This window comes from Callorhinus ursinus, unplaced genomic scaffold, assembly GCF_003265705.2.
Source record: "Callorhinus ursinus isolate GAN/ISIS: 27379988/994484 unplaced genomic scaffold, GSC_fseal_2.0 scaffold13, whole genome shotgun sequence".
Classification (NCBI taxonomy): Eukaryota; Metazoa; Chordata; class Mammalia; order Carnivora; family Otariidae; genus Callorhinus; species Callorhinus ursinus.
Genome location: NW_027397075.1, coordinates 42,066,883 through 42,093,043, shown reverse-complemented (window position 1 = coordinate 42,093,043; position 26,161 = coordinate 42,066,883). Strand labels below are relative to the sequence as shown.

The 26,161-nt window shown below is 39.6% G+C and overlaps 2 protein-coding genes across 4 annotated transcripts in view; both read left to right on the top strand.

Moving 5' to 3' along the window:
• The first annotated feature begins 10,735 nt into the window (after positions 1–10,735).
• Positions 10,736–11,560, top strand: LOC112828832 (transmembrane epididymal protein 1). The gene has a single exon (XM_025878083.2). It carries the CDS (start codon positions 10,736–10,738, stop codon positions 11,507–11,509), a length of 774 nt encoding a protein of 257 aa, XP_025733868.1. The 3' UTR covers positions 11,510–11,560.
• Positions 11,561–20,384: 8,824 nt separating this feature from the next.
• Positions 20,385–26,161, top strand: part of RGSL1 (regulator of G protein signaling like 1) — a 110,841-nt gene continuing 105,064 nt past the window's right edge. For all 3 annotated transcript variants that reach the window (XM_073900146.1, XM_073900145.1, XM_025878082.2), the window contains exons 1-2: positions 20,385–20,447; positions 23,452–23,534. In XM_073900146.1, coding sequence (XP_073756247.1) covers positions 20,435–20,447; positions 23,452–23,534 — 96 coding nt within the window. In that variant the 5' untranslated portion in view covers positions 20,385–20,434. The remainder of the gene's footprint in view (positions 20,448–23,451; positions 23,535–26,161) is intronic.

Sequence of the window (26,161 nt, the reverse complement as noted above, 5' to 3'; positions counted from 1 at the left end):
AAAAATAAATAAATAAATAAACCCTGCTCAGTGAGAAAAAAAAAAAAAAAACTGTAGCTCCGACATAGATGGCAAGATTGTAAGCTGATTCTGTGGAAGGCAGGGTTTGACTGGTCCCAGATAGAGGCCCTATTAGCTGAGGTTTTCATGACAATAGGCAGACAGGAGTTATGGGCTTGGGCTCAGACATTGGGAAAACTAAAACACAGATTTCTACATAAAGACTGGATTTGGAAATGGTCCTGTCCGTGTAAGAGACTAAACCATCTCTTCCCACCAGCTCAGGAAGTAAGGAAACTGTTCTCTAAGAGCCCAGGGTAGAAAATAAAACAAGGCCCAAGTGAGAATCTGAAGCCTCTCTGAATTCACATTATTCAAGTATGGGAGGTACAAGAATCTCAAGCCATGAAATTAATGTAAAATATAGTTAGCACCAGCCTAGTGAAACTCATGGGGTGTCCAGCAGAGGCAAATGAAACTCCAAAAGGAAAAAGTAACCCCAGGAAAAGTGGGTTCACAATCAATTTATAGCCCCCTGCTGAAGGAGACTGTAGTAGTTTGCTAGAGGTGATGTAATGAAGTACCACAAACTGAGTGGTTTCAACAGAAATTTGTTCTCTCACAGTTCTGCAGGTGAAGAATCTGAGTTCTAGCTGTCAGCAGGGTTGTTCCTTCTGAGGCTGTGAGGAGGAGTCTATTCTGTGCCTCTTCCCTGGTCTCCGGTGGTTCACTTGCAGTCTTCAGTGCTCCTTGGCTTGTAGAAACACCACCTCCATCTCTGCCTTCATTTTCTTTTTTTTTTTTTTAATTTTCTTTTATTTTTTTCACATTTATTTTTTTTGTTAGGTTCAGAGGTAGCGTTCAGTGATTCACCAGTTGTTTATAACACCCCGTGCTCATTATATCATGTACCCTCCTTAATGTCCATCACCCAGTTACCCCATCCCTTCCCCCCACCAGCAACCCTTAGTTGGTTTCCTATGATTAAGAGTCTCTTATGGTTTGTCTCCTTCTCTGATTACATCTTGTTTTATTTTTCCCTCCCTTCCTCCATGTTCCTCTGTTTTGTTTCTTAAATTCCACAAATAAGTGAAATCATATGTTAATTGTCTTTCTCTGATTGACTTATTTCATTTAGCATAATACCCTCTAGTCCCATCCCCATCATTGCAAATGGCAAGATTTCATTCTTTTTAATGGCAGAGTAATATTCCATTATATATATATGTGTGTGTATATATATATTCCATATCTTCTTTATCTATTCATCTGTTGATGGACATCTGGGTTCTTTCCATAGTTTGGCTATTGTGGACATTGCTGCTGTAAATATTGGGGTGAAGATTTGTATCTTTGGGGTAAATACCTAGTAGTGTAATTGCTAGATCTTAGGGTAGCTCTAATTTTAACTTTTTGAGGAACCTCCATACTGTTTACCAGAGTGGCTGTACCACCTTGCATTCCCACCAGCAGTATAAGAGGGTTCCCCTTTCTCCACATCCTTGCCAGCATTTGTTGTTTCCTGACTTGTTAAGTTTAGCCATTCTGACTGGTGTGAAGTGGTATCTCATTGTGGTTTTTGATTTGTATTTCCCTGATGCCAAGTGATGCTGAACATTTTTTCATGTGTCTGTTGGCCATTTAGATGTCTTTTTTGGAGAAATGTCTGTTCATGTCTTCTGCCCATTTCTTGACTGGATTATTTGTTCTTTGGGTGTTAAGTTTGATAAGTTCTTTATGGGTTTTTGATACTAGCCCTTTATCTGATATGTCATTTGCAAATATCTTCTCCCATTCTGTCAGTTGTCTTTTGGTTTTGTCAACTGTTTCCTTTGCTGTGCAAAAGTTTTTTGTCTTGATGAAGTCCCAATAGTTCATTTTTGCTTTTGCTTCCCTTACCTTTGGAGACATGTCTAGCATGTCTGTAGCTGTGGGCTCCATTTTTAATTCCAGTTCTTCTGTGTACAAGTTGTATGACCTTGAACTAATTACTTAATTCTCAAAACTTCTGTTTCTTCAACTGTAAAATGGAAACAATTATTTTTTTGCCTTCTTAATAGCCCCCTGCCTCTTCTTTCATCCTAAAGAAACATCTTCCTTCCCCACCAGTTTTGTGTGTGTGTGTGTGTGTGTGTGTGTGTGCGCGCGCACGCTAGTTACTCTCCTTCTTCTTCTGTGTATCAGAGGAGGTGGGCCTGGGCACCAGCCCCAGCTGCAGAGAGTGAAGCAGGTTAAGCCCATTGGTGATTCCCTTGTTGGTGTTGGGTTTAGGTGTGGGCATGAAATCCAGGTCCAGTCAGGAAAATGTCCCCATCATAAGGAAAGCCTTTATGTATATATCTATATATGTCCAGGCTGGGTGGCTTTATACACATAATGAAGAAAAAAGCTCTCTTCTCTGCCTCTGGACATTCTGTAAGGATATGCTGTTTGGAAGTGTGGCAGCAGCTTGAAACCATGACGGTTGCTAATCTGTGAACAAGACCAAAGAGAATGGCAGAGAGAAAAACTAGAGAGAATCTGAGTCCTTGATGACTTCACTCGGTCACTGTACTAACCAGCTCTGGGACTGCATTACCTGCGAAGTTCTTGTTAAGTGAGAGAATATATTTCTTAATGTTTTAGTCAGTGGAATCAGGGTTTTCTATTATTTATATCCCAAACATCCTAAGTGATTTATTACCTCATAGATTTATGTGAATAAATGAGGTAATTCCTATAAAGTGTTTAGCACTGTGAAATGTTAACAATTATCATTAAGCCCAAAAGCCTTTTGGGCTGCCAGGAATTCGTGGGAGTCCGTGGGAATGTGTGGGAATCTGTGCATCCACTCCCTCCCAAGGTCATTCTTCAGAGTTGCTGCCAGGGACCAGGTGGCCTGGCATGAGTTCTGAGACTCGGCATCCTTTGCTGACTGCAAACATCAGCCCCTCATCCCTGCGGGGTCACTGAGGGCTAGAGGTTGAGAAGTCTCTCCCTGTCCACACCCTGATCAGCTCCTAGTGTGGAAGACTGGTAACAAGGGTAGGGAGAGACTCGCCATCCAAGTCAGAGCAAAGGAGTGTATGGCATCTAAGCCTGGACGGTGCCATCCATCCCAGGATGAGATCTAAAAGCTGTTAAAAGACTTTTGTTCCAGTCTGTCCTAGTCTGGCTCTGCATGTGGCCTACGCTCACCCTCACCCCTGCCCTCAGACACCGTACACGTTCATAGCTTTGTTCATGCCATTTTTCACACCTGAATCCTCCCCACCTTCTCTCATCTGCTCCCCACCCCCAAGTTGTTGGCCTGCTGAATTTAAATTTCAGTGCAAATGCCTGCCCTTCCGTCAGAGTTAACCACACTCTCCCCTATGTTTCCATCATGCTTGGTTTAGTCAACATAAAATTTAATTCAAAATGGCTTTAGTTGTGTCTTTTCTACTAAATCAGTGCTTCTCAAACTTTATATGCATGCAAATAACCTAGAGATTCAGATTCGGTAGGTCTGATTTGGGCCCGGGAGTCTGCATTTTTAGCAAGCTCCCAAGTGATGCTGACATTTGTGGCCTGTGGGCCACTTTGAATGGCAAGGTACTGTTTTTGAGTTCCTTGAGGGCAGGTGTCGTGTCTTATTCATCTTTGTAATACCAGCTTTTAGCGCAGTGTCTGGCTGATTATATGTAGTTAATACACATTCATTGAATTGAAATGAATCAAATTAAGGCACTGGTGTTTCTGAGGTGTCTCCTTTAAATGCAAATATGGGATGTGGGCAGCATTAGACAGCTGTACCTGGGGTGGCAGAAAGTGGGGTGGGGCAGGATTTGGGGTTCATAGGAAGACAGGATAAATCAGCATTACAGACCCAGAAACTCAATTTTATCAGTCTGTTTAGATTCTAAAACACTGAGTGACACTAATATGTAAACCAGAAGGCCAATATATTAATTAGCATTAGAGGATCTGTCTTTCCAGTGATGGAAATACCAGTGTTGGCCAATGAGATACTCTGCTGTTCCTCACCACCCATCCATGCTCCCTGCCCCCAACCCCTCACCCTAGGATCAAAGTGGCTCTGGATAATTTAGCTCAGAACCTTGACTGAATGTAGATAACTAAATGAACTTGCAGGTAAAAGAAAAGCTTGACAGGGGCGCCTGGGTGGCTTAGTCAGTTAAGCTTCTGCCTTTGGCTCAGGTCATGATCCCAGGGTCCTGGGATCGAGCCCTGCACTGGCCTCCTTGCTCAGCAAAGAGCCCGCTTCTCCCTCTCCCTCTGACTGACACTCCCCCTGCTTGTGCGTGCTCTCTTTCTGTCAAGTAAATAAATAAAATCTTAAAAAAAAGAGAGAGAAAGAAAGAAAAGCTTGATAAATTGACCCTTTCCCAAAAAGACTTTACTTCTATAATAGAGTGCTTATTTTCTCCCAATAGTCTTTCTCCTTAGATAGTGATGGATAAAGACAGATACATTCTTGTTTCCAAGTATTTGTGTCTCTCTGGGGTCTTGGGCCCCATCAGTGGAGGGGCTAGGTGAAAAGGGGGCTCACAGCCTTGCCCCACTTATACTTTGCCTCAAGTTGAGCTGGACTTGCCTTGTACTTCTTAGTGACAGTCAGCTTGTGACTAAGTATCTCAGCATAGACTTTGTTACAAACTAACCCACTAACCATGTGACATCCTGTGAATCACTTTCTGTGCTTCAGTTCCTTCCTTCCTTTGTGAATCTTCAGAGATTTGGAAGAAATAGGCTCTATGATCTCATCCAGCCCTAAGATTACCAACTTAAAATACTTTATATTTATAACCTGCTTTAAAATACACTACTTCATGGAGGCCCCACAATTCCACATTTACCTATGAGAAGAATGAATCTTACAGAAAATGAATACCTTGTCTTAAGGCATCCACCTAGCAAATGGCCAAACTAGGTCTCAAACACCAATCAGACTCCTCATTGTCTTAATCACTACCTGATAAGGTTTTCCGAGGAGGGTCCGAGGGAGAAGCAGACTCCCTGCCAAGCAGGGAGCCCAATGTGGGACTCGATCCCGGGACTCCAGGATCATGTCCTGAGCCGAAGGCAGTCGCTTAACCAACTGAGCCACCCAGGTGCCCCCCATGTCAGCTTTTCTTGATAAACACTGTGGGTTCTGCTTTTATAAAGATGTCACCCCCATACTCCTGGGTGAATCTATGGGTTGTTTAGGGCAGGAAGATGGTGCCCAAGCATGGCCTAATGATCCGGATGGTGTTTTCTAATATAGTGCAATGGTTTCCAAGTCTCAGGAAAGATGGCCTGCATTGGAATCACCAATGGGGGACACGGTTGGTTATAACTCAAAATGCAGATTCCTAGGCCCCTTTCTTTCCTTTCTGTTGAGTTTCTGAATAAAAAGACTTTATTCAGTAGGGTCAGGGTGAAAATTTAGTACTCTGTATTTTTAAAACCTCTTCTGAGATAATTATTGTGACTAGCAAGGTTCATACTTTATTAATGGGGCCTGTACCCACCAGACCCTGTCCCTAGGGGTGAGTCAATGAGTAGCCAAGTATCCACTACAGTACTAGGAGGGTTGCCTCTGGTGGAGGCCTTGTTTGTAGGTTATGAAATATCAGTTAGTGAGTTTGGCACTTGCTCCTTCCCCATCCCAGGTGTCTGCCCCATCAGTGGTATATCTGGCTCAATACAGGGAACTCCTTGCTTCTGCCACATTTGGCCAAACAGAAGCTCTTGATTTACATTCCACCTATTTTTGACAACAAACACCCAAATCAATAGATGGAATCACCATTCCTTTCATCCTTTTAGATGACACTTCCTTCTTTCATACAGTTGTCCCCCTGTTACTGGCTGGAAAGGAGTAAGAGGAGAGCAATTTTCATTTATGTCCCTCTAATAGAACATGAGTTTTCTAATTACTATACCCCAGGACTTTCACCATGAAATCTGTGGGCTCTGACAGCCACACATGCAGAATCTGGTAGAGGTTTGAGGCCATCTAGTCTACCCCTCACTAATGAACCCTCAGTGCCTATCACTGAAAGACAAATATTCTTTGAATATGAGCCCTGTGCTGCATTACCAAGCTCTTTGCTGGGATTACACTCTTCCCTTGGTTTATACTATGTGCTCTCAGTACAGGGAATATTGCCCCCAAGAGAGTATTTGTGTTAGTTATTCTAAGTCCTCCATACCCTTTCATCCAAGGACAAAGGAGTCGAAGATAAAATTTGACCTCACATATGTTAGTGTCTCCAGCTGTTCACTGGGAATGATCATATTTGCCCTGACTTCTACAGCTGGAGTGAGCTCTTTCCTCTAATTGAATAGGCCTGGTCATTTGTTTCACTTATTTGGCATTTAGCTCTTAGCATTAGTGGCCTTGCATCATTTGTATGTATCTGTTCTGTCTTTATAATTAGATCATAAAGCATTTTATGGTAGAGATCATGTGTTCATGTGATAGTTCACTCATATATTCATTTATCAAACTCTCATTGAGCACCTCCAGTCATGGGGCTAGGTTCTAAAGAGACAAAGAAGACAGGACATGGTCTCCAACTTCAAATGCTTCCCAGTAAATAAGGAGTGGTAAAACCATGTGACTATAGAGATGTGTATAAGTGTATGTGTGTAAGTGTAACTATAGAGCTGTGTATAAGTTGCATAGAGAGGTATCCTTCTTTGTTGGGAGGAGACAGTACTTGAGCTGAGCTTTGAAAGAGAAAGGAGGATTTCCCCAAACAGAGAAAGAAGGTGGAACAGGAAGTCCATTCCAGGCTGAACTTGGAAGCTTCTGACATGCCCGGAGACAATGATGGTACATGTGGGAAGGGACTGGAAATGAGTCCAGGCCAAAGCAAGAGGCACCTTCAAGGGTAATCTAAGGGTATGGATTTTATCCACAAAGCCATGTGATGCTATTAGAGAATTTAAATCAGCCAGTGGCATTATTAGTTCTCTCTTCCCAAGGCTCCCTCTGGTTGCAATGTGGATAGGAATAGATGAGGATTGGAACCCAGTTAAGAGATGTGGCAACAATGCAGAGTTGGGGATGCTTGGACAAAGACAGTATAGGTGGAGATAAAGAATCCGGAGAACTTGTTGATTAATATATTGTAGGGGTGAGTGAAAATTGGTACCATCACTTTGAAGGGAGAGATTTGTCGTTAGTTATTAAATTTTAAGAAGGTAATAGTCTATGACTCAGAAATGCTAGTTATGGTTATTTCCTCTAAAGAAGAATATTTACTCAGCATTGTTTGTTTAAAAGTAACTACACCAAAAACTGATGATGTACTATATGGTGACTAACATAACATAATAAAATAAAGTAAAATTTTGAAAAAAATTGAAAAAAATTGAAAAAAAATAAATTTTAGCTAGACTAACACGTCCATCACTAGGAGACTAGATAAAGAATATAGTATTAAATGCATCAGTATTACTGTCTATATAACAAAATAGTTCTATATATATATAACAAAATAGTTCTGTCTCCAGCACATTGTGACTGAGTGAAAAACAGCCAGTAGTAGAATGATACATATAAGTGTTGATGTTCTAGAGGAAAACTCATTTGGGATTTGGGAGAGGCCTATTGCAAACAGCTGTCTTCCTACTCGTCCTACCTTCTCCCCCTAAAGTAGGCTGAATGGACATCAAGTCACACTTATCTGCTACAGTGCTTCTACTTAGAATTCTTATTTTTGTAAAAAAAAATTAATATTGAGTAGATACAAAATAACATTTATAGAATAGATGTAAACTCTACAGAGTTGGCATATAGTCAACACTCCTGTGGTCCCCACCAAATATAAGAGCAGAAAAACATTGTTATTTGCCATGCCTGTGTCCCTCTCAAATCTATTCTATTCTGCCCCTAGTCGGACATAACCACTTTCCTGAATTTTGTTTATGGTTCCATGTATGTGTTCACATTGTTTAATTTTGTGTGTTTTTGAACTTTAAATATGTATTTATATATATATATATATATGGAAACATACAGTATATATTATTTTGTGACATTCTTTTTTCATCTAAAATTATATTTTTGAGGTTTCATGTTGGTATCAGCCAGAGTTCTCCAGAGAAGCAGAACCAATAGAAGATATATATAATGGAGATTGATCATGAGGAAATGGTTCATGTGATTATGAAGGCACAGAAATCCACCATCTGCTGTCTCCAGGCTGGAGACATTGAAGTATAATCCCAGTCAGAGTCTACAGACCTGAGAACCAAGGGAGCTGATGGTATAAACCGCAGTGTAAGGGCAGAAGAAAACCAATGTCCCAGCCCAGCAGACAGGCTGGAAGAAAAAGGGATGAATTCCATCTTTCTCTGCCTTTTGTTCTGTTCAGGCCCCAACAGATTAGACGAGGCCCACCCACATTGGGATGGACAATCTACTTATTAAATCCACTGATTCAAATGTTAATCTCACGGATACACCCAGAAATAATGTTTAATCTGGGCACCTTGTGGCCAGTTAAGTCAACACATAAAATTAACTATCACAATGTTGTTGAATGTAGCTGTATTTTTCATTTTTACTTCTCTATCATATTTTATTTTATGGATATCTTATAAATTTTTAATATTGAAAGACAATATTATTAGAAGGATTATTCCTCCTTCTCTCTGCCAGCTATAGCGACAGTGCTGCTAGGGACATTCCTGCATATGATCCTTGTATGGATGTATGAGCGTTACTGTATAGTATAAACAAGTAAGGATGTATATCTTCAATTCTCTATATAATGCCATATAACATCAAATTCTTGTCCCTAGTGATTACATCAACTTATAGTCCTGCTAGCAATATATTAATTATTCTATTTGTTTCACATTGTCAGACAGTTGTCAAGCTAATTTTTGTCAGTCTGGTGGATGAGAAATGATAGCTAGCAAGCAAATGGGGACCTCAATCCTACAGCTACAAAGAACTGAATTCTGCTACAACCCTGTAAGCTTGGAAGAGGACTCAGCTTCAGCGTGAAGTGCAGCCTGGCTGACACCATGACTGTACCTCGTGAGACTCTGAGCAGAGGACCAACAAAGCTCTCTGCGTCCTGACCCACATAAAGTGAGGTAAATGCATGTTGTTTTAAGCCACTGAGTTAAAATTGTGTTAAACTCTTACACAGCAACAGATAATGAATACGTTATTGGATCCATGGAGAAGGAAATATAATCCAAATATGCGAATTAGTTCTTCTGTAAACAGAATTCGTATAATCTATGAAAGGGCTGAAAGCTGTTTTCTTTAGTTAAATTGTTGGTGAAGGGTTTAGATTAGCCTCACTGGGTTAGGTGCTCAATCCCTTGACTGATCTGTGACTAGGAAAGCAGGATTTGTCAGCAAATGACAGCTCCCATTAACCTACATGGCTTGAGGAAACACTTCCCAGGAGAGGGGAGCTTTCATAGTTAAAACAACAATAGAATTCTGTCATGCTAATGCAATTGGGAAAGACAATTAGAAAAGACAAAGGTATATCTAAAAGGAGATCATTTTTTCATTACTATTGAAGTTAATATGATTATATAAAATAATTTGAAAATTAGTAAGAGCAGTAGGTCCATGCAACAAGATGGTTAATATGAAGATCGATCTTAAAATTATGGTTTTTTATATCAGTAAAAATTATAAAATAAAATGAAAGATCCATTGATAGAAAGAACAAAAGAGAATTTACAACAAATAAACCAAAATGGAAATCTGTAGGATCAATATGAGACAAATTTAACTTGAGACATTCCTGTACTTGACTGACTGTCATGAGTAATATGACCATTACATTCTAACTAATAATTCTTATTTATATATAAGTTATATAATTCTATATATAATTCTTAAAACTAAATAATTCTTATTTCATGAGAGAAAATATTTGATGGCTAATTCACACTAAGCTTAGCTTAATAGGATCTTCTTTCTAACCAATACATACATTTTACTCAGTGATTCAAAATTTAGTCTGCCTAAGAGCTACCTGGGAAGGTGTCTTGGAATGCTTATTTCGAGACACCAACCTCAAGAAATTCCAAATCATTACCTCTGAGTAGAACTTACTTGCATTTTAACTTGGAAAAACATTGCTTCAGCACAAAGGAAAGAATGTCAGGTTGTGGCACCTCATTTCTGATCTGGAGATCAGCAGAAGACAGATTCTCAGGAGTGAATATTTTTCTGGCAAACCTCAAACGTCAGAGAAATTGAGTATTTTATGTGTTTACTTAAGACTACTTATACCCAGGAGAATATATTTGTACCTAGGACTTGTATGAGATTATATGTGAGGAATCTTAAGGGATATGCCCTACATTGTATGCTCTCCATGCTTTCTCTCAGTTCTTCCTTACATTCTATGAATTTGGGAAGTAAGGAAAGTAGCAATAGCATGAAGGACAAGTAGGAGGAGAGGCAAGGGGAGTCCATAGCATAATCTCTGAGAACTACCGATGTCCAGGCATTGTGATGGAGAATATGCTTATTTCACTGTTTGGCAATGGTTGGTTAGCTATCAATGAACCAGAGCAGAAGACCAGAACGGAAACCATGACACCCACCCCACCATAAGTTTGGGTTTCCTCCAAAACCATTTCCCCTGTGTATGTGGATGCAATGAGCTGGAGAGAAGATATAAGTAGGCTTCAGGAAGCTCCCTCCACACTCTAGAACCTGAGGTGACCATCCCTGAGCTGCTTGCCTCTACCTTTGGTCAGATCTACCTTCAGTTCCATGGGAGGCTTTGAGGGTCATCTGTACCCGGGGCTGTCTCTCTTCTTCTATGGACTTTATCATGCACGACTAGTCTCCAGGGCCTTAATATGCAACTACCCTGTCCAGTATCTGCCACGTCATCCCTGGAGCAAAGGAAAATGGGCAAGACTGCAGCAAATATCCTATGTTGGGCTGGTGAAGATATTAAGTGCCTTCATTTTAGCAGCCCAAGAGCTGCATAACATACATGGACAGTTTGTACTTATCAGCAAGATATATCATCAGAGAAACTTTTTGTACCGCAAACAGTGGCAACATCTCACTCTATATATGACCTTCTTCCTGAGCGGGTGTGTGGATGTGGTGAGCCAGAACTTGCTGCCCCAGAGGTGTGCTGCTCTGGAGCAAGGTGCCCAAGCCCTGGGCATGTGTCTGTTTCTGCCTCTGATGGTGTCTCACATGCAGGACTCAGAAGGTGTGGAGCTGCAGTCTCACATCCTGCTCACTCAGGCCATATTCCTGCTGGTGCTGGTGGTGATCGCAGAGCTGTGGGCTCCCAATAGGCTGCAGCTTTGGGTGATGAAGGCCTTTTTTTATATGATGACAGGCTCTTGGCTGATTCAGATAGGCTTTATGCTGTACAAACCAATTTCTGGCTACAAATGGATGGATGATGACAAAAACAACATTATATTTGTCACCACTTTCTTCTGCTGGCATGTGGCTTTCATTGCCATTTTGATGATCTGGGTCTATGGCTTCTCCTTTTTGTGGTATTGTTACATTTGTTGATGTCTGAACCTGGGTAAACCCAGAATGGTTCCCATCACCTGCACATTCTGGAACACCTGGATGAGAAGTTGTGGGAAGTGGAGAGTGTTAGAGAGGGAGATGACCAAGGCAACAGACTCTGCTGAGATGGACATACCCCTTTCCTTTTCTGGCTTCTCTCAGTCTCATTTGCTGAGCAGTGCGCCGGGACAGGCAAATGAAACACTGGAGGCATGTTACTATGACCTTCACTCTTAGCTCCCCAAGTATTTCACCCACCTCCCCTCCCTCTCCTAAACTCCAGCCAAGGTGTTCTCCTTGCCTTTCTCCTCTCTGTACTCTTCACATCCCTCCCAGGAGAACATGAAAATAAATGTACTAGATCCTACCTTTGGGTCTTTATAAATATCCTCAGAGAGATAATACTGACCACTAGTTACATTTAGTACATCATAATAATTGACCCATCATAATAACCACCTCCTCACCCTTTCTCTTTCTGGATCTCTTCAATACCTATACTAAATCTAAACTGTTATTTTAATGATAAAGGACTCAGAGAACTATTGTTGAATTCTTTCTTTAGATTATGATTTGTCCAACTAAGAGATCTTTTGTTTTCAGCTTTATTGAGATATACTTAATTTACAAACAATTGCATATATTTAATGTATATATTTTGATGAGTTTGGACATATGTGATACCATGATAACATCACCACACTCCCTGAAGGCAATTTCCTCTGCGGGGTCTAGAAGAACAAAGCAACATCTTGCACATAGTGAGGACACAAAAAGATCCATGTGCTTCTAGAATTGATCTATCAGTCTCCTTGAGTGAAGAATCTGTCAGATTCTTCCACCTGGGTAAATCAGCCTCAGTCAATTTCCAAGTAGTAGATTCACCTAGAACCACTCCTTCCTGTTTCTCATGTGTAGTAAAATTCAATGGATTATTTATTCCACAAAACTTTCTTTTTAATCCTCACAACTATCTTGTCATGTAGGTTTATAGATGATAATCTAAAATTCAAAAGGGTTAAAAAATTAGCTTAAGGCTATTTAGTTATGTCACATAATACTATATCTGGGTGTCAAGGGAGGTGGAATTCTGAGTAGTAGAGTTAAATTGTTGGCAACTTGCAAAAGAATGTCTTTATGACATCTGTTATGCTTCTTTCCCTGCTGTCTGCAGGATATGGACAATCTGTTAGGCTTCCCTTACTTTTGATCATGGTTATAATATCCGGGCTTAGGACAGAGTGGGGCTGGGGCAGGGATTCTAGGGGGGTCATCATCCTTCTAGTTTCCCTTTTGCTTCTGGTCCTTCGGAGAACTAGACGTACCTGTCTTCCTTTGGTTCTGGCCTTAATCTTCCTTGTTAATTTTCTTGTTTAAAAGCTCAGGTGTAGCAGGGGTGAATTATTGTCTGGTTGTTAAGATTTTCTACTCTGTGGTTTGAGGAGCTTGTGAGCATTCTGAGTTACTGAAAAGGGGGAGGTGCTTCCCATTTCAATGGTGGTCAGCAATGTCTCTGAATGGGGGATGGCATGCGACCAGCAGGCAGCAACTTTCCATGGAAGGCTTTCACCTTGCACCAGTGGGATATCCAACCAGGTAACAATGCTGCTCTCCACTGGAAATGAACAGTGGTCCCTGGGGTGGAAATAAAATATTTCTTAGGCATTAGTTCAGCTTCTGTGCTTCTCCTTGGTCCTGGTGACCAGTGGAACTCTGCAGTTTTCCCTGTAGGTTCTTCCCTGTTCCTGGTTGTCACCGTTGGGTCCCTTCGCCTTGTTTCTCCCCCACAACCTTGGGTATTTTTCAGGCCTGGCCTAGCCTAGCAGCATCTCCGTCCTGAACCCAAGTTGAACCTCCTCTAGTGTCTTGAGATGGGGAAAGCAGGGAATCTGTTTTTCCTCTACATTCTTTCCTACCGATATGGGAAACCCCTATTTTCTACTTCACTCAGCCCTCCTATTTTTGTATTAAGAGCATATTTTGGATTTTTTTAAACTAAAAATCGACTCTTCTTTTTTTACAATTACAATCAGACCTCATCTTGAGAGAATGTCTGTCACTAGTTGGGGGAAAAGTTATTTACAAGGGTGGAAAAGCAAAACCTAATATTAATATATTAATATTTCAAGATATTATCTCTCTACAAAGATAGAAGTTCGAGAGATACCAAAGCCATCTATTGACAGATCTATCCATTTCTGAGTACTTTTGAGCTCCTGTTAGATGCTGATAAACTCATCTCTTGTAGTAAATTAATGCCTCCCAATATTCTCATGTCTCACAATATGTACCTTTGAGATAAAATAATAAAGATTAGCAGGGTCTTACAAAGCCACAAAGAATTATTACTGAGGCCTGATGTAATGGTGGAATGGACAGGCTTGGTGTTTGGATGAAAGGGCCTTTCTGTACTCTTCACATCACAGTCGGTATGAGCACTCTGAAGGTAATCCTAATCGTTTTGGAATGTAAAGCCAACTGCAAATAAGTTTGGAAACAACAACAGCAACAACAACAAAACCCAGAGTTGTGGAGAGAAAGGTGTAATATTGACCACTGTCCACCAGAGGCCATCATCTTTACATGAGCCTGGAAAAGGCCCTTGCTCTCCATTTGGTGTTGAAGTATCAATTTAAAAGAAATGAAGGGATGAAGAGGAAGGCAAAAAAATACATAAGCAAGTGTCATCCAGGCATCTGGTAAACATAATGAAGGTCTGTTTCTTGTTAAACTTAGATGTGTGGACATGAATAAGCATAGAATTCAATCAATATAGATTATATGTGGATAAGATAAAGGAAACAGGTACATAGATACATAAGGTATATAGGTATATACATGTATAGATATCTACACGTACACATACAGATATATGTGTATTGCAAAAACAAAACCGTGTACAATGCCCTTTGAGCTGAAATGGCTACTGTTTTTTAGCAACTTTATAAAATAATCAAAATGTTCTTGTTTAGCTCATCACATAATAGGTATGCAACAAATATTGGTGAATGAGTAAATAAAGTATCTAGTACAGGTGTAACATAGATGAAATGTTGGTTTAATTCTGATCTGGGTTTTGATGGATAAGTAGGAGTTTGTTAGAGCAGTTCAGGGCAGAAATTCTGAGGTCTTGTATGTTCCTATGCTCAGACACCAAAGCTCAGCAAACAAAAGCTTAGCAGTACAGTTCCAGGGATGGAATTTCATGGCCCAATGATACAGAGAAAACTACTAAGTTCCTGTCCCTTAGGGTGGGTGGCTAAGGAAGAGCCACACAAAATTGTTTTATGAAAAGTTTAATAATTTACTTTTCAATTTGAAGGCAAAAGATTATTAATGGGCTCTTACTAATTGAAGGGGAATATTGTGCCAAAACAACAAAAATAATTGCAATTACTTGTAATCAACATTCAATATAATAGGCATACACTTAATATACTAATTATTAAATTTTTAAAATTGACATATAAAATTATTTATAAATGTAATATTATTTAAAATTGCTATCATTTGTTCATTATATTTCAATAAAATCATGCATTTGATAAATCAAATTTTCCTAAACAGATACCATTTCCAAATTTTGTTAGTTAAAGTTCCTTAGTCATTTCATATTATGAAATTTAAAATTTAAATTTACCCATTCAACCAAAAAAAATAAAATTACTGTTGCCAACTTCTTGAGGCTTCTCTGTCCAAAACTCAGAATTTTTAATACATATTTTAGGCCAAAGAATATAGGATCAAGACTAACCCTTTGTATGATTATATCCATGAGGTTTTTTTGTTTTGTGTGTGTGTTTTTTTGTTTGTTTGTTTGGTTGGTTGGTTGGTTGGTTGGTTTTGTTTTGTTTTTGCCTTTGGCGAAGACTTCACTAATCACCAGTCACAAAAGATTGTACTTCTTATAACTCAGTATCTTTCCTTAAAATGAATTGTTAGCTAAATAGGGTATCTTAGTGGAAGACTTTTCCAGTTTTTATTCTCTTTCTGTGTTACTGTAGATAATTGCATCAAGACCTATTATGTACCAATGGCATTTCGAACCCTTTATCTAGGATGAAACTGCACCTCCTTTGACTTTAAAACTTACGTGTATTGCATTGACCACCATTCTGAAGTCTTTGATTGAAATCTATTACATCAGCAAAGATGGCAACCGTTAGGAATAAGGTCTAAATTCTACATGCTGTATCTTTTCCTTAGGTAGCTAACAAGGAGTAGCAATGAACACAAAGTTCTGAATCATAAAGCACAGTTTGCTGAGAAGTCTATTGTCTATCAATATTATATCTAAAGCTTTTGTAAGTTAACAGTGGGACAATGACTCTATGTTATTTGCTTTGTCTCTCCCTCACCCTCTTTCAGTGTCCCCATTCCTCAATCACAATTTTTAGGTCTTTATTTTTGTGTAGGACTTCAAGCTTTCCATATTGCCTTCACATCCACTTCTCAGCTGAACTGAACAAACATTATCCAGCACCTACTACTGCTGGGCACTACAGGATGTGGAGTACCACTGCCTCTATACCATTTCCTTTCAGCTGAGTTCATCCAATTCCTAATTATTGTGATTTCTTTTCCTACTGTTAAAATAGGATGCCAGTTTGAGAGAACAGATTGCAAGGGGGCAGCTATTCCAATTTATTGTCATCCAGCTTTCTATTTGTTTAACAACCTTACTTAAGTCCCTTTCCGGATGACTCCATCCTCTCCAACCTTGTGACTTTTGAATCACTAAACTCAGCTTCCAAGGGTTTTGTAAACTAATTAATATTATTTTGACAAGTAATATCTCCTGGACACTCTGTTCACTGAAAACATCAGCCTACAAGAGGCTTGAATTCCCTTTCTCTAAAGGGCTGTCAGCCACTTTGTTATCTTATTAAACAATTCTTCCATTTCTCTGCTCTCTTCTCATAGGAAGTGAATATTCAGATGAAAGACCATCACCTCTATAAACCCTAATAATTTCGCCAAAAGTTACAGAGAAGAGAGTCATTCAGTGTCATACTCAAGAGACGGTTAAAAGACTTGAAAAGTTCTAGGTTGGGAAGCATGTCATATCTAAAAACCCTTGTTGTCCCATAAAAGAGAAGAACTTTGGAAGCTGGAAGGAATGTTAATAACGAACCACCAAAAATATATCATATACATTTGAAAAAGTTTTATGCTTTCTTTAGTATATGTAAAGACCAAATATTCTTTTTTTTTAATTTTATTATGTTATGTTAGTCACCATACAATACATCATTAGTTTTTGATGTGGTGATCCATGATCCATTGTTTTTGTATAACACCCAGTGCTCCATGCAGTACGTGCCCTCCTTAATACCCATCACCCAGCAAATACTCTTTTTTAAAGTGATTTTGATTTTTAAAGTGAAGAGATTCATTACATCTTGATGTTTTGTGTTCCAAGATGAGTTAGTAGCCTATCATATGACAATCAATTATCAACTACCTCATTTGTTAATCAATATAATACACACATACACACACACACACACACACACACATCTTAAGAGAGATCAGGATGAAGCTCTGGATGGTTTACTAATCTCATCTATTCCTTATCTTATCATGTTCTTTGGAAAAGAGCTATCACAACCTGGGCAAAAAAAAAAAAAACAAAAAAAACTTTCAGTCTCTTCCTAAAAGAATGCCATATATGACACTGATATATACCCACATTCCTTAACACAGTGTGCTTTCAGACTTATCTTCAGTGAAGCTGTGTGCAGGCATTCTCTACTCCTTATCACTGATCCACCATCTTCCTCACAGCCCAGAGGTTAACTACTAGAGCCATTAACAACTTAATGGAGTGTTGTCACTCCAACAATGGCAAGGACTAAAAGCCAACATCACCGGTTACAGGCTTGAAATGCTTGATCCCTGACCATTCAAGACCTTCTAGTTGCTGAAAGGGAAGGGAATCAGATATTATCACACAAACTTGTGTGATAATAAGAATCATCTGGGGTACTTATACATTACCAGGTCCTTCTTCTGATAATTCTGATTTAGAAGGGCAGGGGTGGGGCTCAGGAATCCATATATTTTACAAGTGCCCCAAGATGATTATTATTGTCCAGCAAATACAGGAAATTTTTTAATTAGATAGATTGGAGTTCACATCTCAGCTCTGATACTTAGTGGCTGTGTGCTGGGTCCGATCTACAATGCAATGATTTCCCAAAGCTCTGGGTGTCTCCTTTACCCCAGTGTATCTTTACCCTGGAAATGGCAGCACATCCCTTGAGCAAAGATTAGGAAAGAGATTCACAGTAATTTATTGAGAAAATATTGCAAAAGTTCTTCCTAAAGGGCAAAAATGCTTTCTTTTTACTTAAAACTCCTGTGTCTGACTCAGGACTGAAAATTGAATGAGGGACCCAATATTCCACTGTGATGGCTCATTTTTATATTAATTATAGTGTCCTATTTATGTTAATTCATTCACTTCACAAAATATTTATTGAGCACTTCCATGTGACAGAAACTGCACTAGTTTGGGATGCATCATTAAATTAAAAAGCCCAAAATCCCTGTCATCATGGAGCTTATGTTCTGAAGTAGAATCCTAATGGCGTACCCACACATTTTTCCAAGGGATCCTCTGATCAATAGCCATCACAAAGAATCTGTGGGTTAGATCATTCTGATACCCACATTGCCATAGCTGCTATTATGATACCCACATATATTTTGTCATTGGTGGTAAGCACCACCTCCCATTTAAAGCAAAGCTCATTTTCTTTTTTTAAAAAAGATTTTATTTATCAGAGAGAGAGAGCACAAGCAGGGGAAGTAGAGGCAGAGGGAGAAGCAGGCTCCCCACTGAGTGTGGAGCCCATTGCGGGGCCTGATCCCAGGACTCTGGGATCATGACCTGAGCCGAAGACAGATGCTTAACCAACAGAGACACCCAGGCATCCCTCAAAGCTCATTTTCAAGTAGAGCATCTCCTTTCAGCATTTGTGGCCATTCACAGTGTGCCACTGCTGCTGGCACCCTACCATTGAGCATTGGTTTTCATAGGCACCATCAAAAATAGTCTCTCACTGCCTCTCAGATTTTGAGTCATGCCTCTGAGATGAAAAGTTCTGGGTGGAGTCTAGGGCAGGTGTTGTGTCCTTTCTGCCAGGGCAGAAAGATTCATCCAAATAGGCCAAGTGGTCAGAAACTGAGTGACCAATACAAAACAGCAGAAAACCCTACTAAACATACTTTCTCCTGACCCCACTCAGTGTTCAGGACCTTCTTTGGGCTAATTTACAGGTATCCCAGGACAGTGCAAGGAAAGATCCAAATGTGGTAAATCAGACCCAAAGCCTGGACTACCCAAAAATGAGTTAACTATCCTTGAAATGAACAAGATCTTAATCTTCAAACCCATTTAAGGCAATAAAAAAATGAGTAACAAAATCTAATTTCCGTATTAAGCTATTCTAAACATTTATCTTACCACAAGTTGTTCTCTGTGAGCAAACTTATGCTCCAACTTGCAACAACTTGCAACAAACATTTTAAACCTTGGTAAACTGGAAATATTCTAGAAAATTCTTCTTTCTCCTTTCTTTTCATTTATGATTATTCTTCATTTCTAGGACCATTTCTATGTGGATAAAGTGTTCTGCTCTTTTCTTTGAATTGGTCATGATAGTGCATAAGCAGGCCTGGCCTAGTTTACAGTTGAAAAACTTTATACCATCTTGAGAAAAGTTAAAATGGAAGACAAATAAATATAGCTTCTTCCCCATATTGCCTCTTGCTTAATTCTGTCTTTTCTGGCGTGATTGGTCTAGAAGAATGGGGGACTGATCAGGATTAGAAACTTTGGGGTCAAAATTGGTCACAGAAAATCTCCAGTTGTTGCCTATGCTATGATTTGATGAAAATGTTAAATGGCTTTGTTTCAATATTCTGGTAAATTATTAGATATACGGGATTACTTTTTCTAAGTATCTCCTTTCCATATAGATTTGGAGATACAGTTTACTTCTTTTGTAACATCTGCAGGAAAGAAAGTCTAATTAAACATGGAAAGATACACACAAGAAGTGTTAGGAGGAATGATACAGAAAAATAGATCATTGTGAGGAAGTCCAAGGGGCTTATTTTTAAGTCCATTCAAATGCATTTTTTATGTGAAAAGTAGGTATGATTTACTAGCATATTGAAATAACATGGGCTCTTGCATCAAATGGGCAGACTAAAATCTGTGTTGTACTCTTACTATCTTTCAGTGAAAGGGAGGTAATAACCTCTATTTTGTGGGGTTAAGAATTGAATGAGAACAAAGTATAAATACCTAGCCTAGGTTCTTCCTCATGGAAGATATTCAACGAATGTTTATTCTATTTCTTTTCAAAGCCAATGGATTATGAAGTAACCCATAGCCAGAGGAGAAACTATCTGGGAAAGAGGAGAGAGTGTGGAAAACACACTTGGATATTTGGTTGAATTTGCCAGCTTATCTGAAAGATAAGTCATTAAACATTCACTGAATACCTGTTAAATTTCTAGAAGGATATTAGATACAAAAGACACATTAGAAATAAATGAATAGATCTTTACTTCCCTGAAGCATAGAGTCACATTAAAAGAGACAGAACTAAAACTCAGGATCTATATAATTGGAAAACAATTTATAAAGAACCTATCAGTGCACACAAAATAGTATGGACTAAAAGCCTTAATATAGGAAGAGTCTGGTACATTCCAGGAGATCCAGGAGATCAGTAATGAAGACATCTTCAGACTGAGGTCTACACCAGAGATAAAGAGGCCACTTCCTGATAGAATCTGGAACCCCTTGGAGGGGATGTCACTGCGCGTTCACAAGGGGTGGAGTTCTGTTGACTGGGGGCTAAAATTCTGCCTCCTAATCAATCACAGTGGCAGGGAAAGCATGGCAACATGAGCAATGCTGGTGAGTATCTAAAAGGGATGTTTCCGAGGGTTTTAGCTCCTCTTCCATAAGGCAAACCTCTCACCTGCCAGGTCTTAAACCACATGTGGCTTTTATGTTTCATGCCCTTTGTTTTCTTTTTCTCTTCTTCTCCTTCCCACCTCCCACCCCCACTTTATGCCACCTGATCTTTAAGAATAGGACAGAGCCCCATTCATAAAACAACAAGGCAACTAAGAAGGAGAAAGAAAAATGCAGATTGGGCTATCATGTGCCATGTCTCCTCCAGGGAGAGGGCTAGCATGAGGTTTGGGGTCAATGATTTCTTTTGTTCCCAAATCAGTATTTTTATTGTATGGTGTGAATGTTGAAGGCCTGCCCAAATTATTAGGAAGTTTCAAGGCAGAACAGGTGATAATGGAAACACAGGAATGAATACATAGTAGGATAGGGAAAGGGAAGATGTGGAAAGCCTTGTTGCTATACCCCATTAAGACTGTCTTATTAATGGCAAATTCTGTCACAGTGAAGCCCCTTGTCACCAACAGTGTGTATAGCTATGGAACACAATCAATTGGGAAATTTCTGCAAACCCTACTTTCCTGCATTCAGATTGTCTCAATAATCTTATTAAAAAAATCCCTGCCAGGCTCTATGAATGACAAACCAACAATTGAACAAAAGCTCAAAAGATTGAAGAACTCTTGAAAGAACAATTTGTTCAACTTTTATAGAATTCAGATATTATGTAAGCAATTTTAGTGTCTAGGGAAAGAAAGGTGAAAAGACAAAGTTCCTCATCTCAGAGAGCTCAGTCTATTGAGGAAGACAGATGATACATCAATGGAAGAAAACAGTGACTTGTTAATTATAATTATGGGAGATGTAAATAATGGTGCAGGGGAGTAGTGATTGATTTTACCATCGTGGTAGATTCTACCGTGCTTGGTTCACCAAGAAGATCATATGTAAACCAGTTCTTGAGAGATGACTAGTGATGTGCAAAGGAGATGGGTTGAGAAGACATTTTAAGTGATGGGAATGCAGGAACAAAGATATGGAGGTTGGAAGTGAGAGTGTATAACATGTGCAGGAAAGAGCAATATCTTGGCTGGCAAACAGGAGGAAGCATGGTATGGTGCGGTAGGAGGTGGTGTTGGCACACAACCCAAAAGTCAGATCTGGTGAAGCTTTAGATTCTGTAGGACAGTGAATAGTCTTTGAAGGGCTTTAACAATAACAGCATTAGAAGACTATGGTGGCAGTGTGTGGAAAGTGCTTGGAAAGGAAAAATAGGGAGACCATTAGGTGAGAGATGATAGGACCTGAAAAAAGACAGTGACTTAATGGATGGAGATGAGAGGATAGAGTCCAGAGATATGTAGGAGGAGAGACCACATAACATGGTCCTCCATTGCATACCACATAACATGGTCCTCCATTGCATATGGGAGTGTTTGAGAGGAAGAGAAACAGAACAAGGGGGTAATCAAAGATGATTTTCAGGATTCTGATTTAGACGATTGGAAGAGTGGTGGTTCTAGTGATTGAGACTGGGAATATAGGAACAAGATTAGGTTAGGAAGCAAAATGATCAGATCAGCTTTGAAAATGTTGAGATAGAAGTGCTGGTAGATGTCCATGGAGAGATGTCCCATAGCTCATTTGATATTTAGAACTAGAGCCAAGGAAAAGTCTGGACTCAAAACATATGTTTTGGAATCATTCATGTGGAATATATGAAATAGATCGGGGAATGCTTCTAAAAAGAAGAGCAGAGGCATCTGTGTAGCAAAGGGCAAAAACTGACATCAGCTCTGTTACAATAGTGTTTAATTGTCTGGGTTCCTATTTCTATTATACAAAGACAATAACTACCATCATCATGAAAAATGATGAGGGGACTGTTTAGTTTTCTTATATTATCATAACTACACTCTAACAGTTGTGAGTGGCACTTACTATTCTCACCAGACATTTAACTAGATTGAGAGATAGGACTAATATAGTATTTATGTTGCTCATTTTACAAGTCTTTCATTATAAACTTTGGGTCTGGTAGAAAAATGCTGGGCATTGATAAAACAACTGGATTATTCACTAGTTGAATATTGTGCATTAAAGAGCATAGACAGTGAGTTAGAGCAAACTTTGGGGGGGCACCCAGTCCACCTGTGGTCTCTATGCTTGGCTTCGTGACATTCAACATTCATCTCCTCAGATTAAATTCTGCTACACAATGATCAGCCCTGAAAAGAGTAATAAATACTTTGCATGACCAAATCAGTATTCAAAAAAGTTCTTGTTGGGCCCAAATCAACACGTGGAAATTCAAATGGAATAAATGTAAATTCCTGCCCTTGGTTTCTGAAAAGTGACTGCATAAATAAAGGATAGTGGAGTTAATAGTATAATGTGAGAGTACCCAAAGCTAATCCTATTTTGGGCCACACTAATAGAACATATAAATGGGCAAAGTTGTTTATGCTCTTCCCTGGGAAGCATGCAGAGTATTTGAGTTGTGGGTGCCACTCTAGCCAGAGAGGGAGGACCCAGGTAGAAAGGAAGCCATGTGAGGAATGGCTGAAGGATGGCTTAGTGACTGACTAGCCAGAGGGGTTGGAGGTGGACAGAAGGTTGAGATGTTTTTATAAATATGGGAGCATCGACCCACTTAAGAGGACTTAGATGAATTCTGTTGAGCTTCAGAAGGCAGAATTTCTACAAATGGAAAGAAGATAAAAGAAGGCACTTTATAGTAGGAAAATCTTCCTAACAATTTCATTTCTTCATAAATGGAATGGTAGCCCTGTAAGTCTGTGAGGTCCCCACAGCTAGGAGTGTTTAAGCAGAGTGATATTGCAGAGTGGTATTGCAGAGGGAAAAATCAAGATAGATGACCCTAAAGGTCATCAAATGCTGAGATTTGGCCATGTGAAATAATCCATCCTATTGCTTCATTTTCTCATCCTGAATGCAACCCTAGTTCATGGGGTGTTTTGGGTTTTTTTTTCTCCCTATATAGAGATAATCGGTTCTACAAATCTTATAATTCTGCTAGAGGATGAAATCTTTGCTGATTTTTTCAACACATTTCTTTCTCTTCCGGTAAGTATTCCCAGAATTAAATTCAAATGTTTCATCAACAGTCAAATAGTGAATCTCACAGAGCTGAGTACATTAAAAAAAATAAATAAATAAACTGCTACTAACTCAAAACTATTTAAATTTGAGCAAATAAATAGGAACCTGAATCTCCTTTAAAATCTCTAGGAGCTTCGCGTTACAGATAAATCCCAAATCCTCAGCTTCCTTGATTGCCCTTGCCTGTCCGGTTATTTCCCATCACACCCTCTGCTGCTACCCAGATCTGCAGTGACAGCAACTGTACCCTCATCGAGTACACCTGGCATTCTTTCACCTCTGCACCCCTTCTTGGCTGTGTTGTTAGTTTTTATAATTCCACCTACCAAAGTCTTTTCTTTTTTTTAAGATTTTATTCATTTGAGAGAGAGAGGGAGAGCATGAGTGGGGGAGGGGCAGAGGGAGAAGAACAAGTAGACTTCCCTCTGGGTAGGGAGCCCCATGCTGGGCTTGATCCCAGGATCATGACCTGAGCTGAAGCCAGACGCTTAACTGACTGAGCCACCAGGCACCCCTCCACCTACCAAAGTCTTAACCATTTTTCAAATCTCTACTTAAATCCTGTTTTTGAGAAATTCCTATCTTCTCCTAACCAGAATTGATTTCTCCCTGCCTCTGTGCCCCTTGGCACTTTCCAACCCTCTTGTGTTATATGGGTGTTGTCTCTCCCACTTAATTGTGAGAATGTGAATTCCTGCAGGAGAAGGACCTTGGATTATTTATTTTGCTCTATTCTTCTTACCAGCTGTTTGGCACCTAGCACTTTTTGAGCTGTTGCCTGAAACCAAACATGTATTTTCTTAACCTGTGCAACTAAAATCTCAAACATCAAAATATTCTTAGATCCAAACCTAGACTGATTCCATATCTTTTTTGGTTTAAGTTTCTGGTTATATCTTAAGGTTGGTGCCTTATAATTTGTGACTCAGTGTGTCCTTTTCCATGGAAAACTACCTATTAAAAGGTGAAATTCATACAATTGGGGGAAGAACACTTTATACTACCTCACAAACATTTATTGGGTAGTTACTTTGTGCGAGCCAGTGGGCTTGGTACTGGGGTTGCAGATATTAATGATGCCATCCATGTTCTCAAAGAATTCCCAGTCTAATGAGAGAAAGTAGTATTTAAGGTGAGTGCAAAAAGGTTTCTGGGTGACATGATAGGAGTGTTTGGAAGGCAGCAAGAGTATAAGTGCATCAGAGCTGGAGAGGCCACTCCTACCTCATAGGTCAGGAAAGGCTTCAATGAATAGGTGATACAAGCCAAGTTTTTAAAGAAGACAACATATTTGACAATTGACTGGGGAAGAAAATGAGAAAAATATGGATAAAGAGGTAGGAGGAAAAGATGGAGGTAGGGGGAGGGTTTGAGTATTAAGAAGCAGAAGCCTTACAAACAGAATAGAGTAAGTAAAGGCACCAGGGAAAATAATCCTATGGCACCTGGGGAGAAACTCTAAGCAACTAAGGCAGGCTGAAGAAAAAGTTGTGAGAGGCAGACATAGCAAGAGACAAAACTGCATAGATAGACTCTGAGAGCATCATCCTGAAGGTACTAGACAGCCATCGAAGGGCTTCAAGTAAAGAAGTAACATGATCAGACTTTCATTTGGGGAAATTATTTCTGCAGAAGTCTGACCATAGGTTGGGCTGTCAGGTGGATCATGGTGGAGACAGGGAGACCAGTTAGGAGATTATTTCAGTGATGGGGGCCTAAAGGCAAGAGAATGAAGAGAATGGAACAAATAAGAGAGTTTTTTTTTTTTTTTTACAAAGAAAAATATTGGATTTGTCACTGTTTGAATGTTGGTGAGAGGTGGTAACGAGGGGAGGAGTCAGGTGCCTGGGTGGAAGGTGGTATCACTGTCTTAATGAAAGGTTACAGAAGTAATCTTGAGGCATTTTCGTTAGTTAATTCATCAACACAATTTATGCAGCCTACAATAATGTCCTAGAAATGGTGAGAATGAGGTGGGAAGTAGAATCCCAGCCAAGAATGTGAGAAAGTTTTGGCCATTTAGGCAGCTGTGGTCTATTTAGAGAGATAGTATTAGTTCACGTTGAATACCACTGTCAACTTATAAATTTTGACCATATAATTTCTATAATCACCCTGTGAGATGGACACCATTCCCTTCTTACAGATGGATCTCAGAAATTAAATGATTTGACTAAGAACACATGGCAAGTCTGGGGAAGTTCTGGGATCTGACCGGGTTCTGAGGCTCTATACCTGGCATGTATATACCTGGCATCAGCCTAATGCCCTCTGTGGTACAAATGTCACATGGTGAAACTGCTTCCATGCACTACTCCCACATAATCTCATGACTACATAGCCCTACCATACATCTCATAAAGACAACTTCACATGCTGGGCAGGGCGTGTCATGTCAAACCCCGAGTGCTGAGCAGAGAGTGATCACTAAGGACTGAGCCTCCTTCACAGGCTATTTGTAAACAATCAGTACCATTGCCTTCCTTTTATATCTCATAGCCAAGGACAAAGGGGAGAAAAGGAGAGGGCCTCAGACTGACAAAATATGGGGCTGATAGTCTTGGGGAAATGGTCAGGCTGACATAATGTGC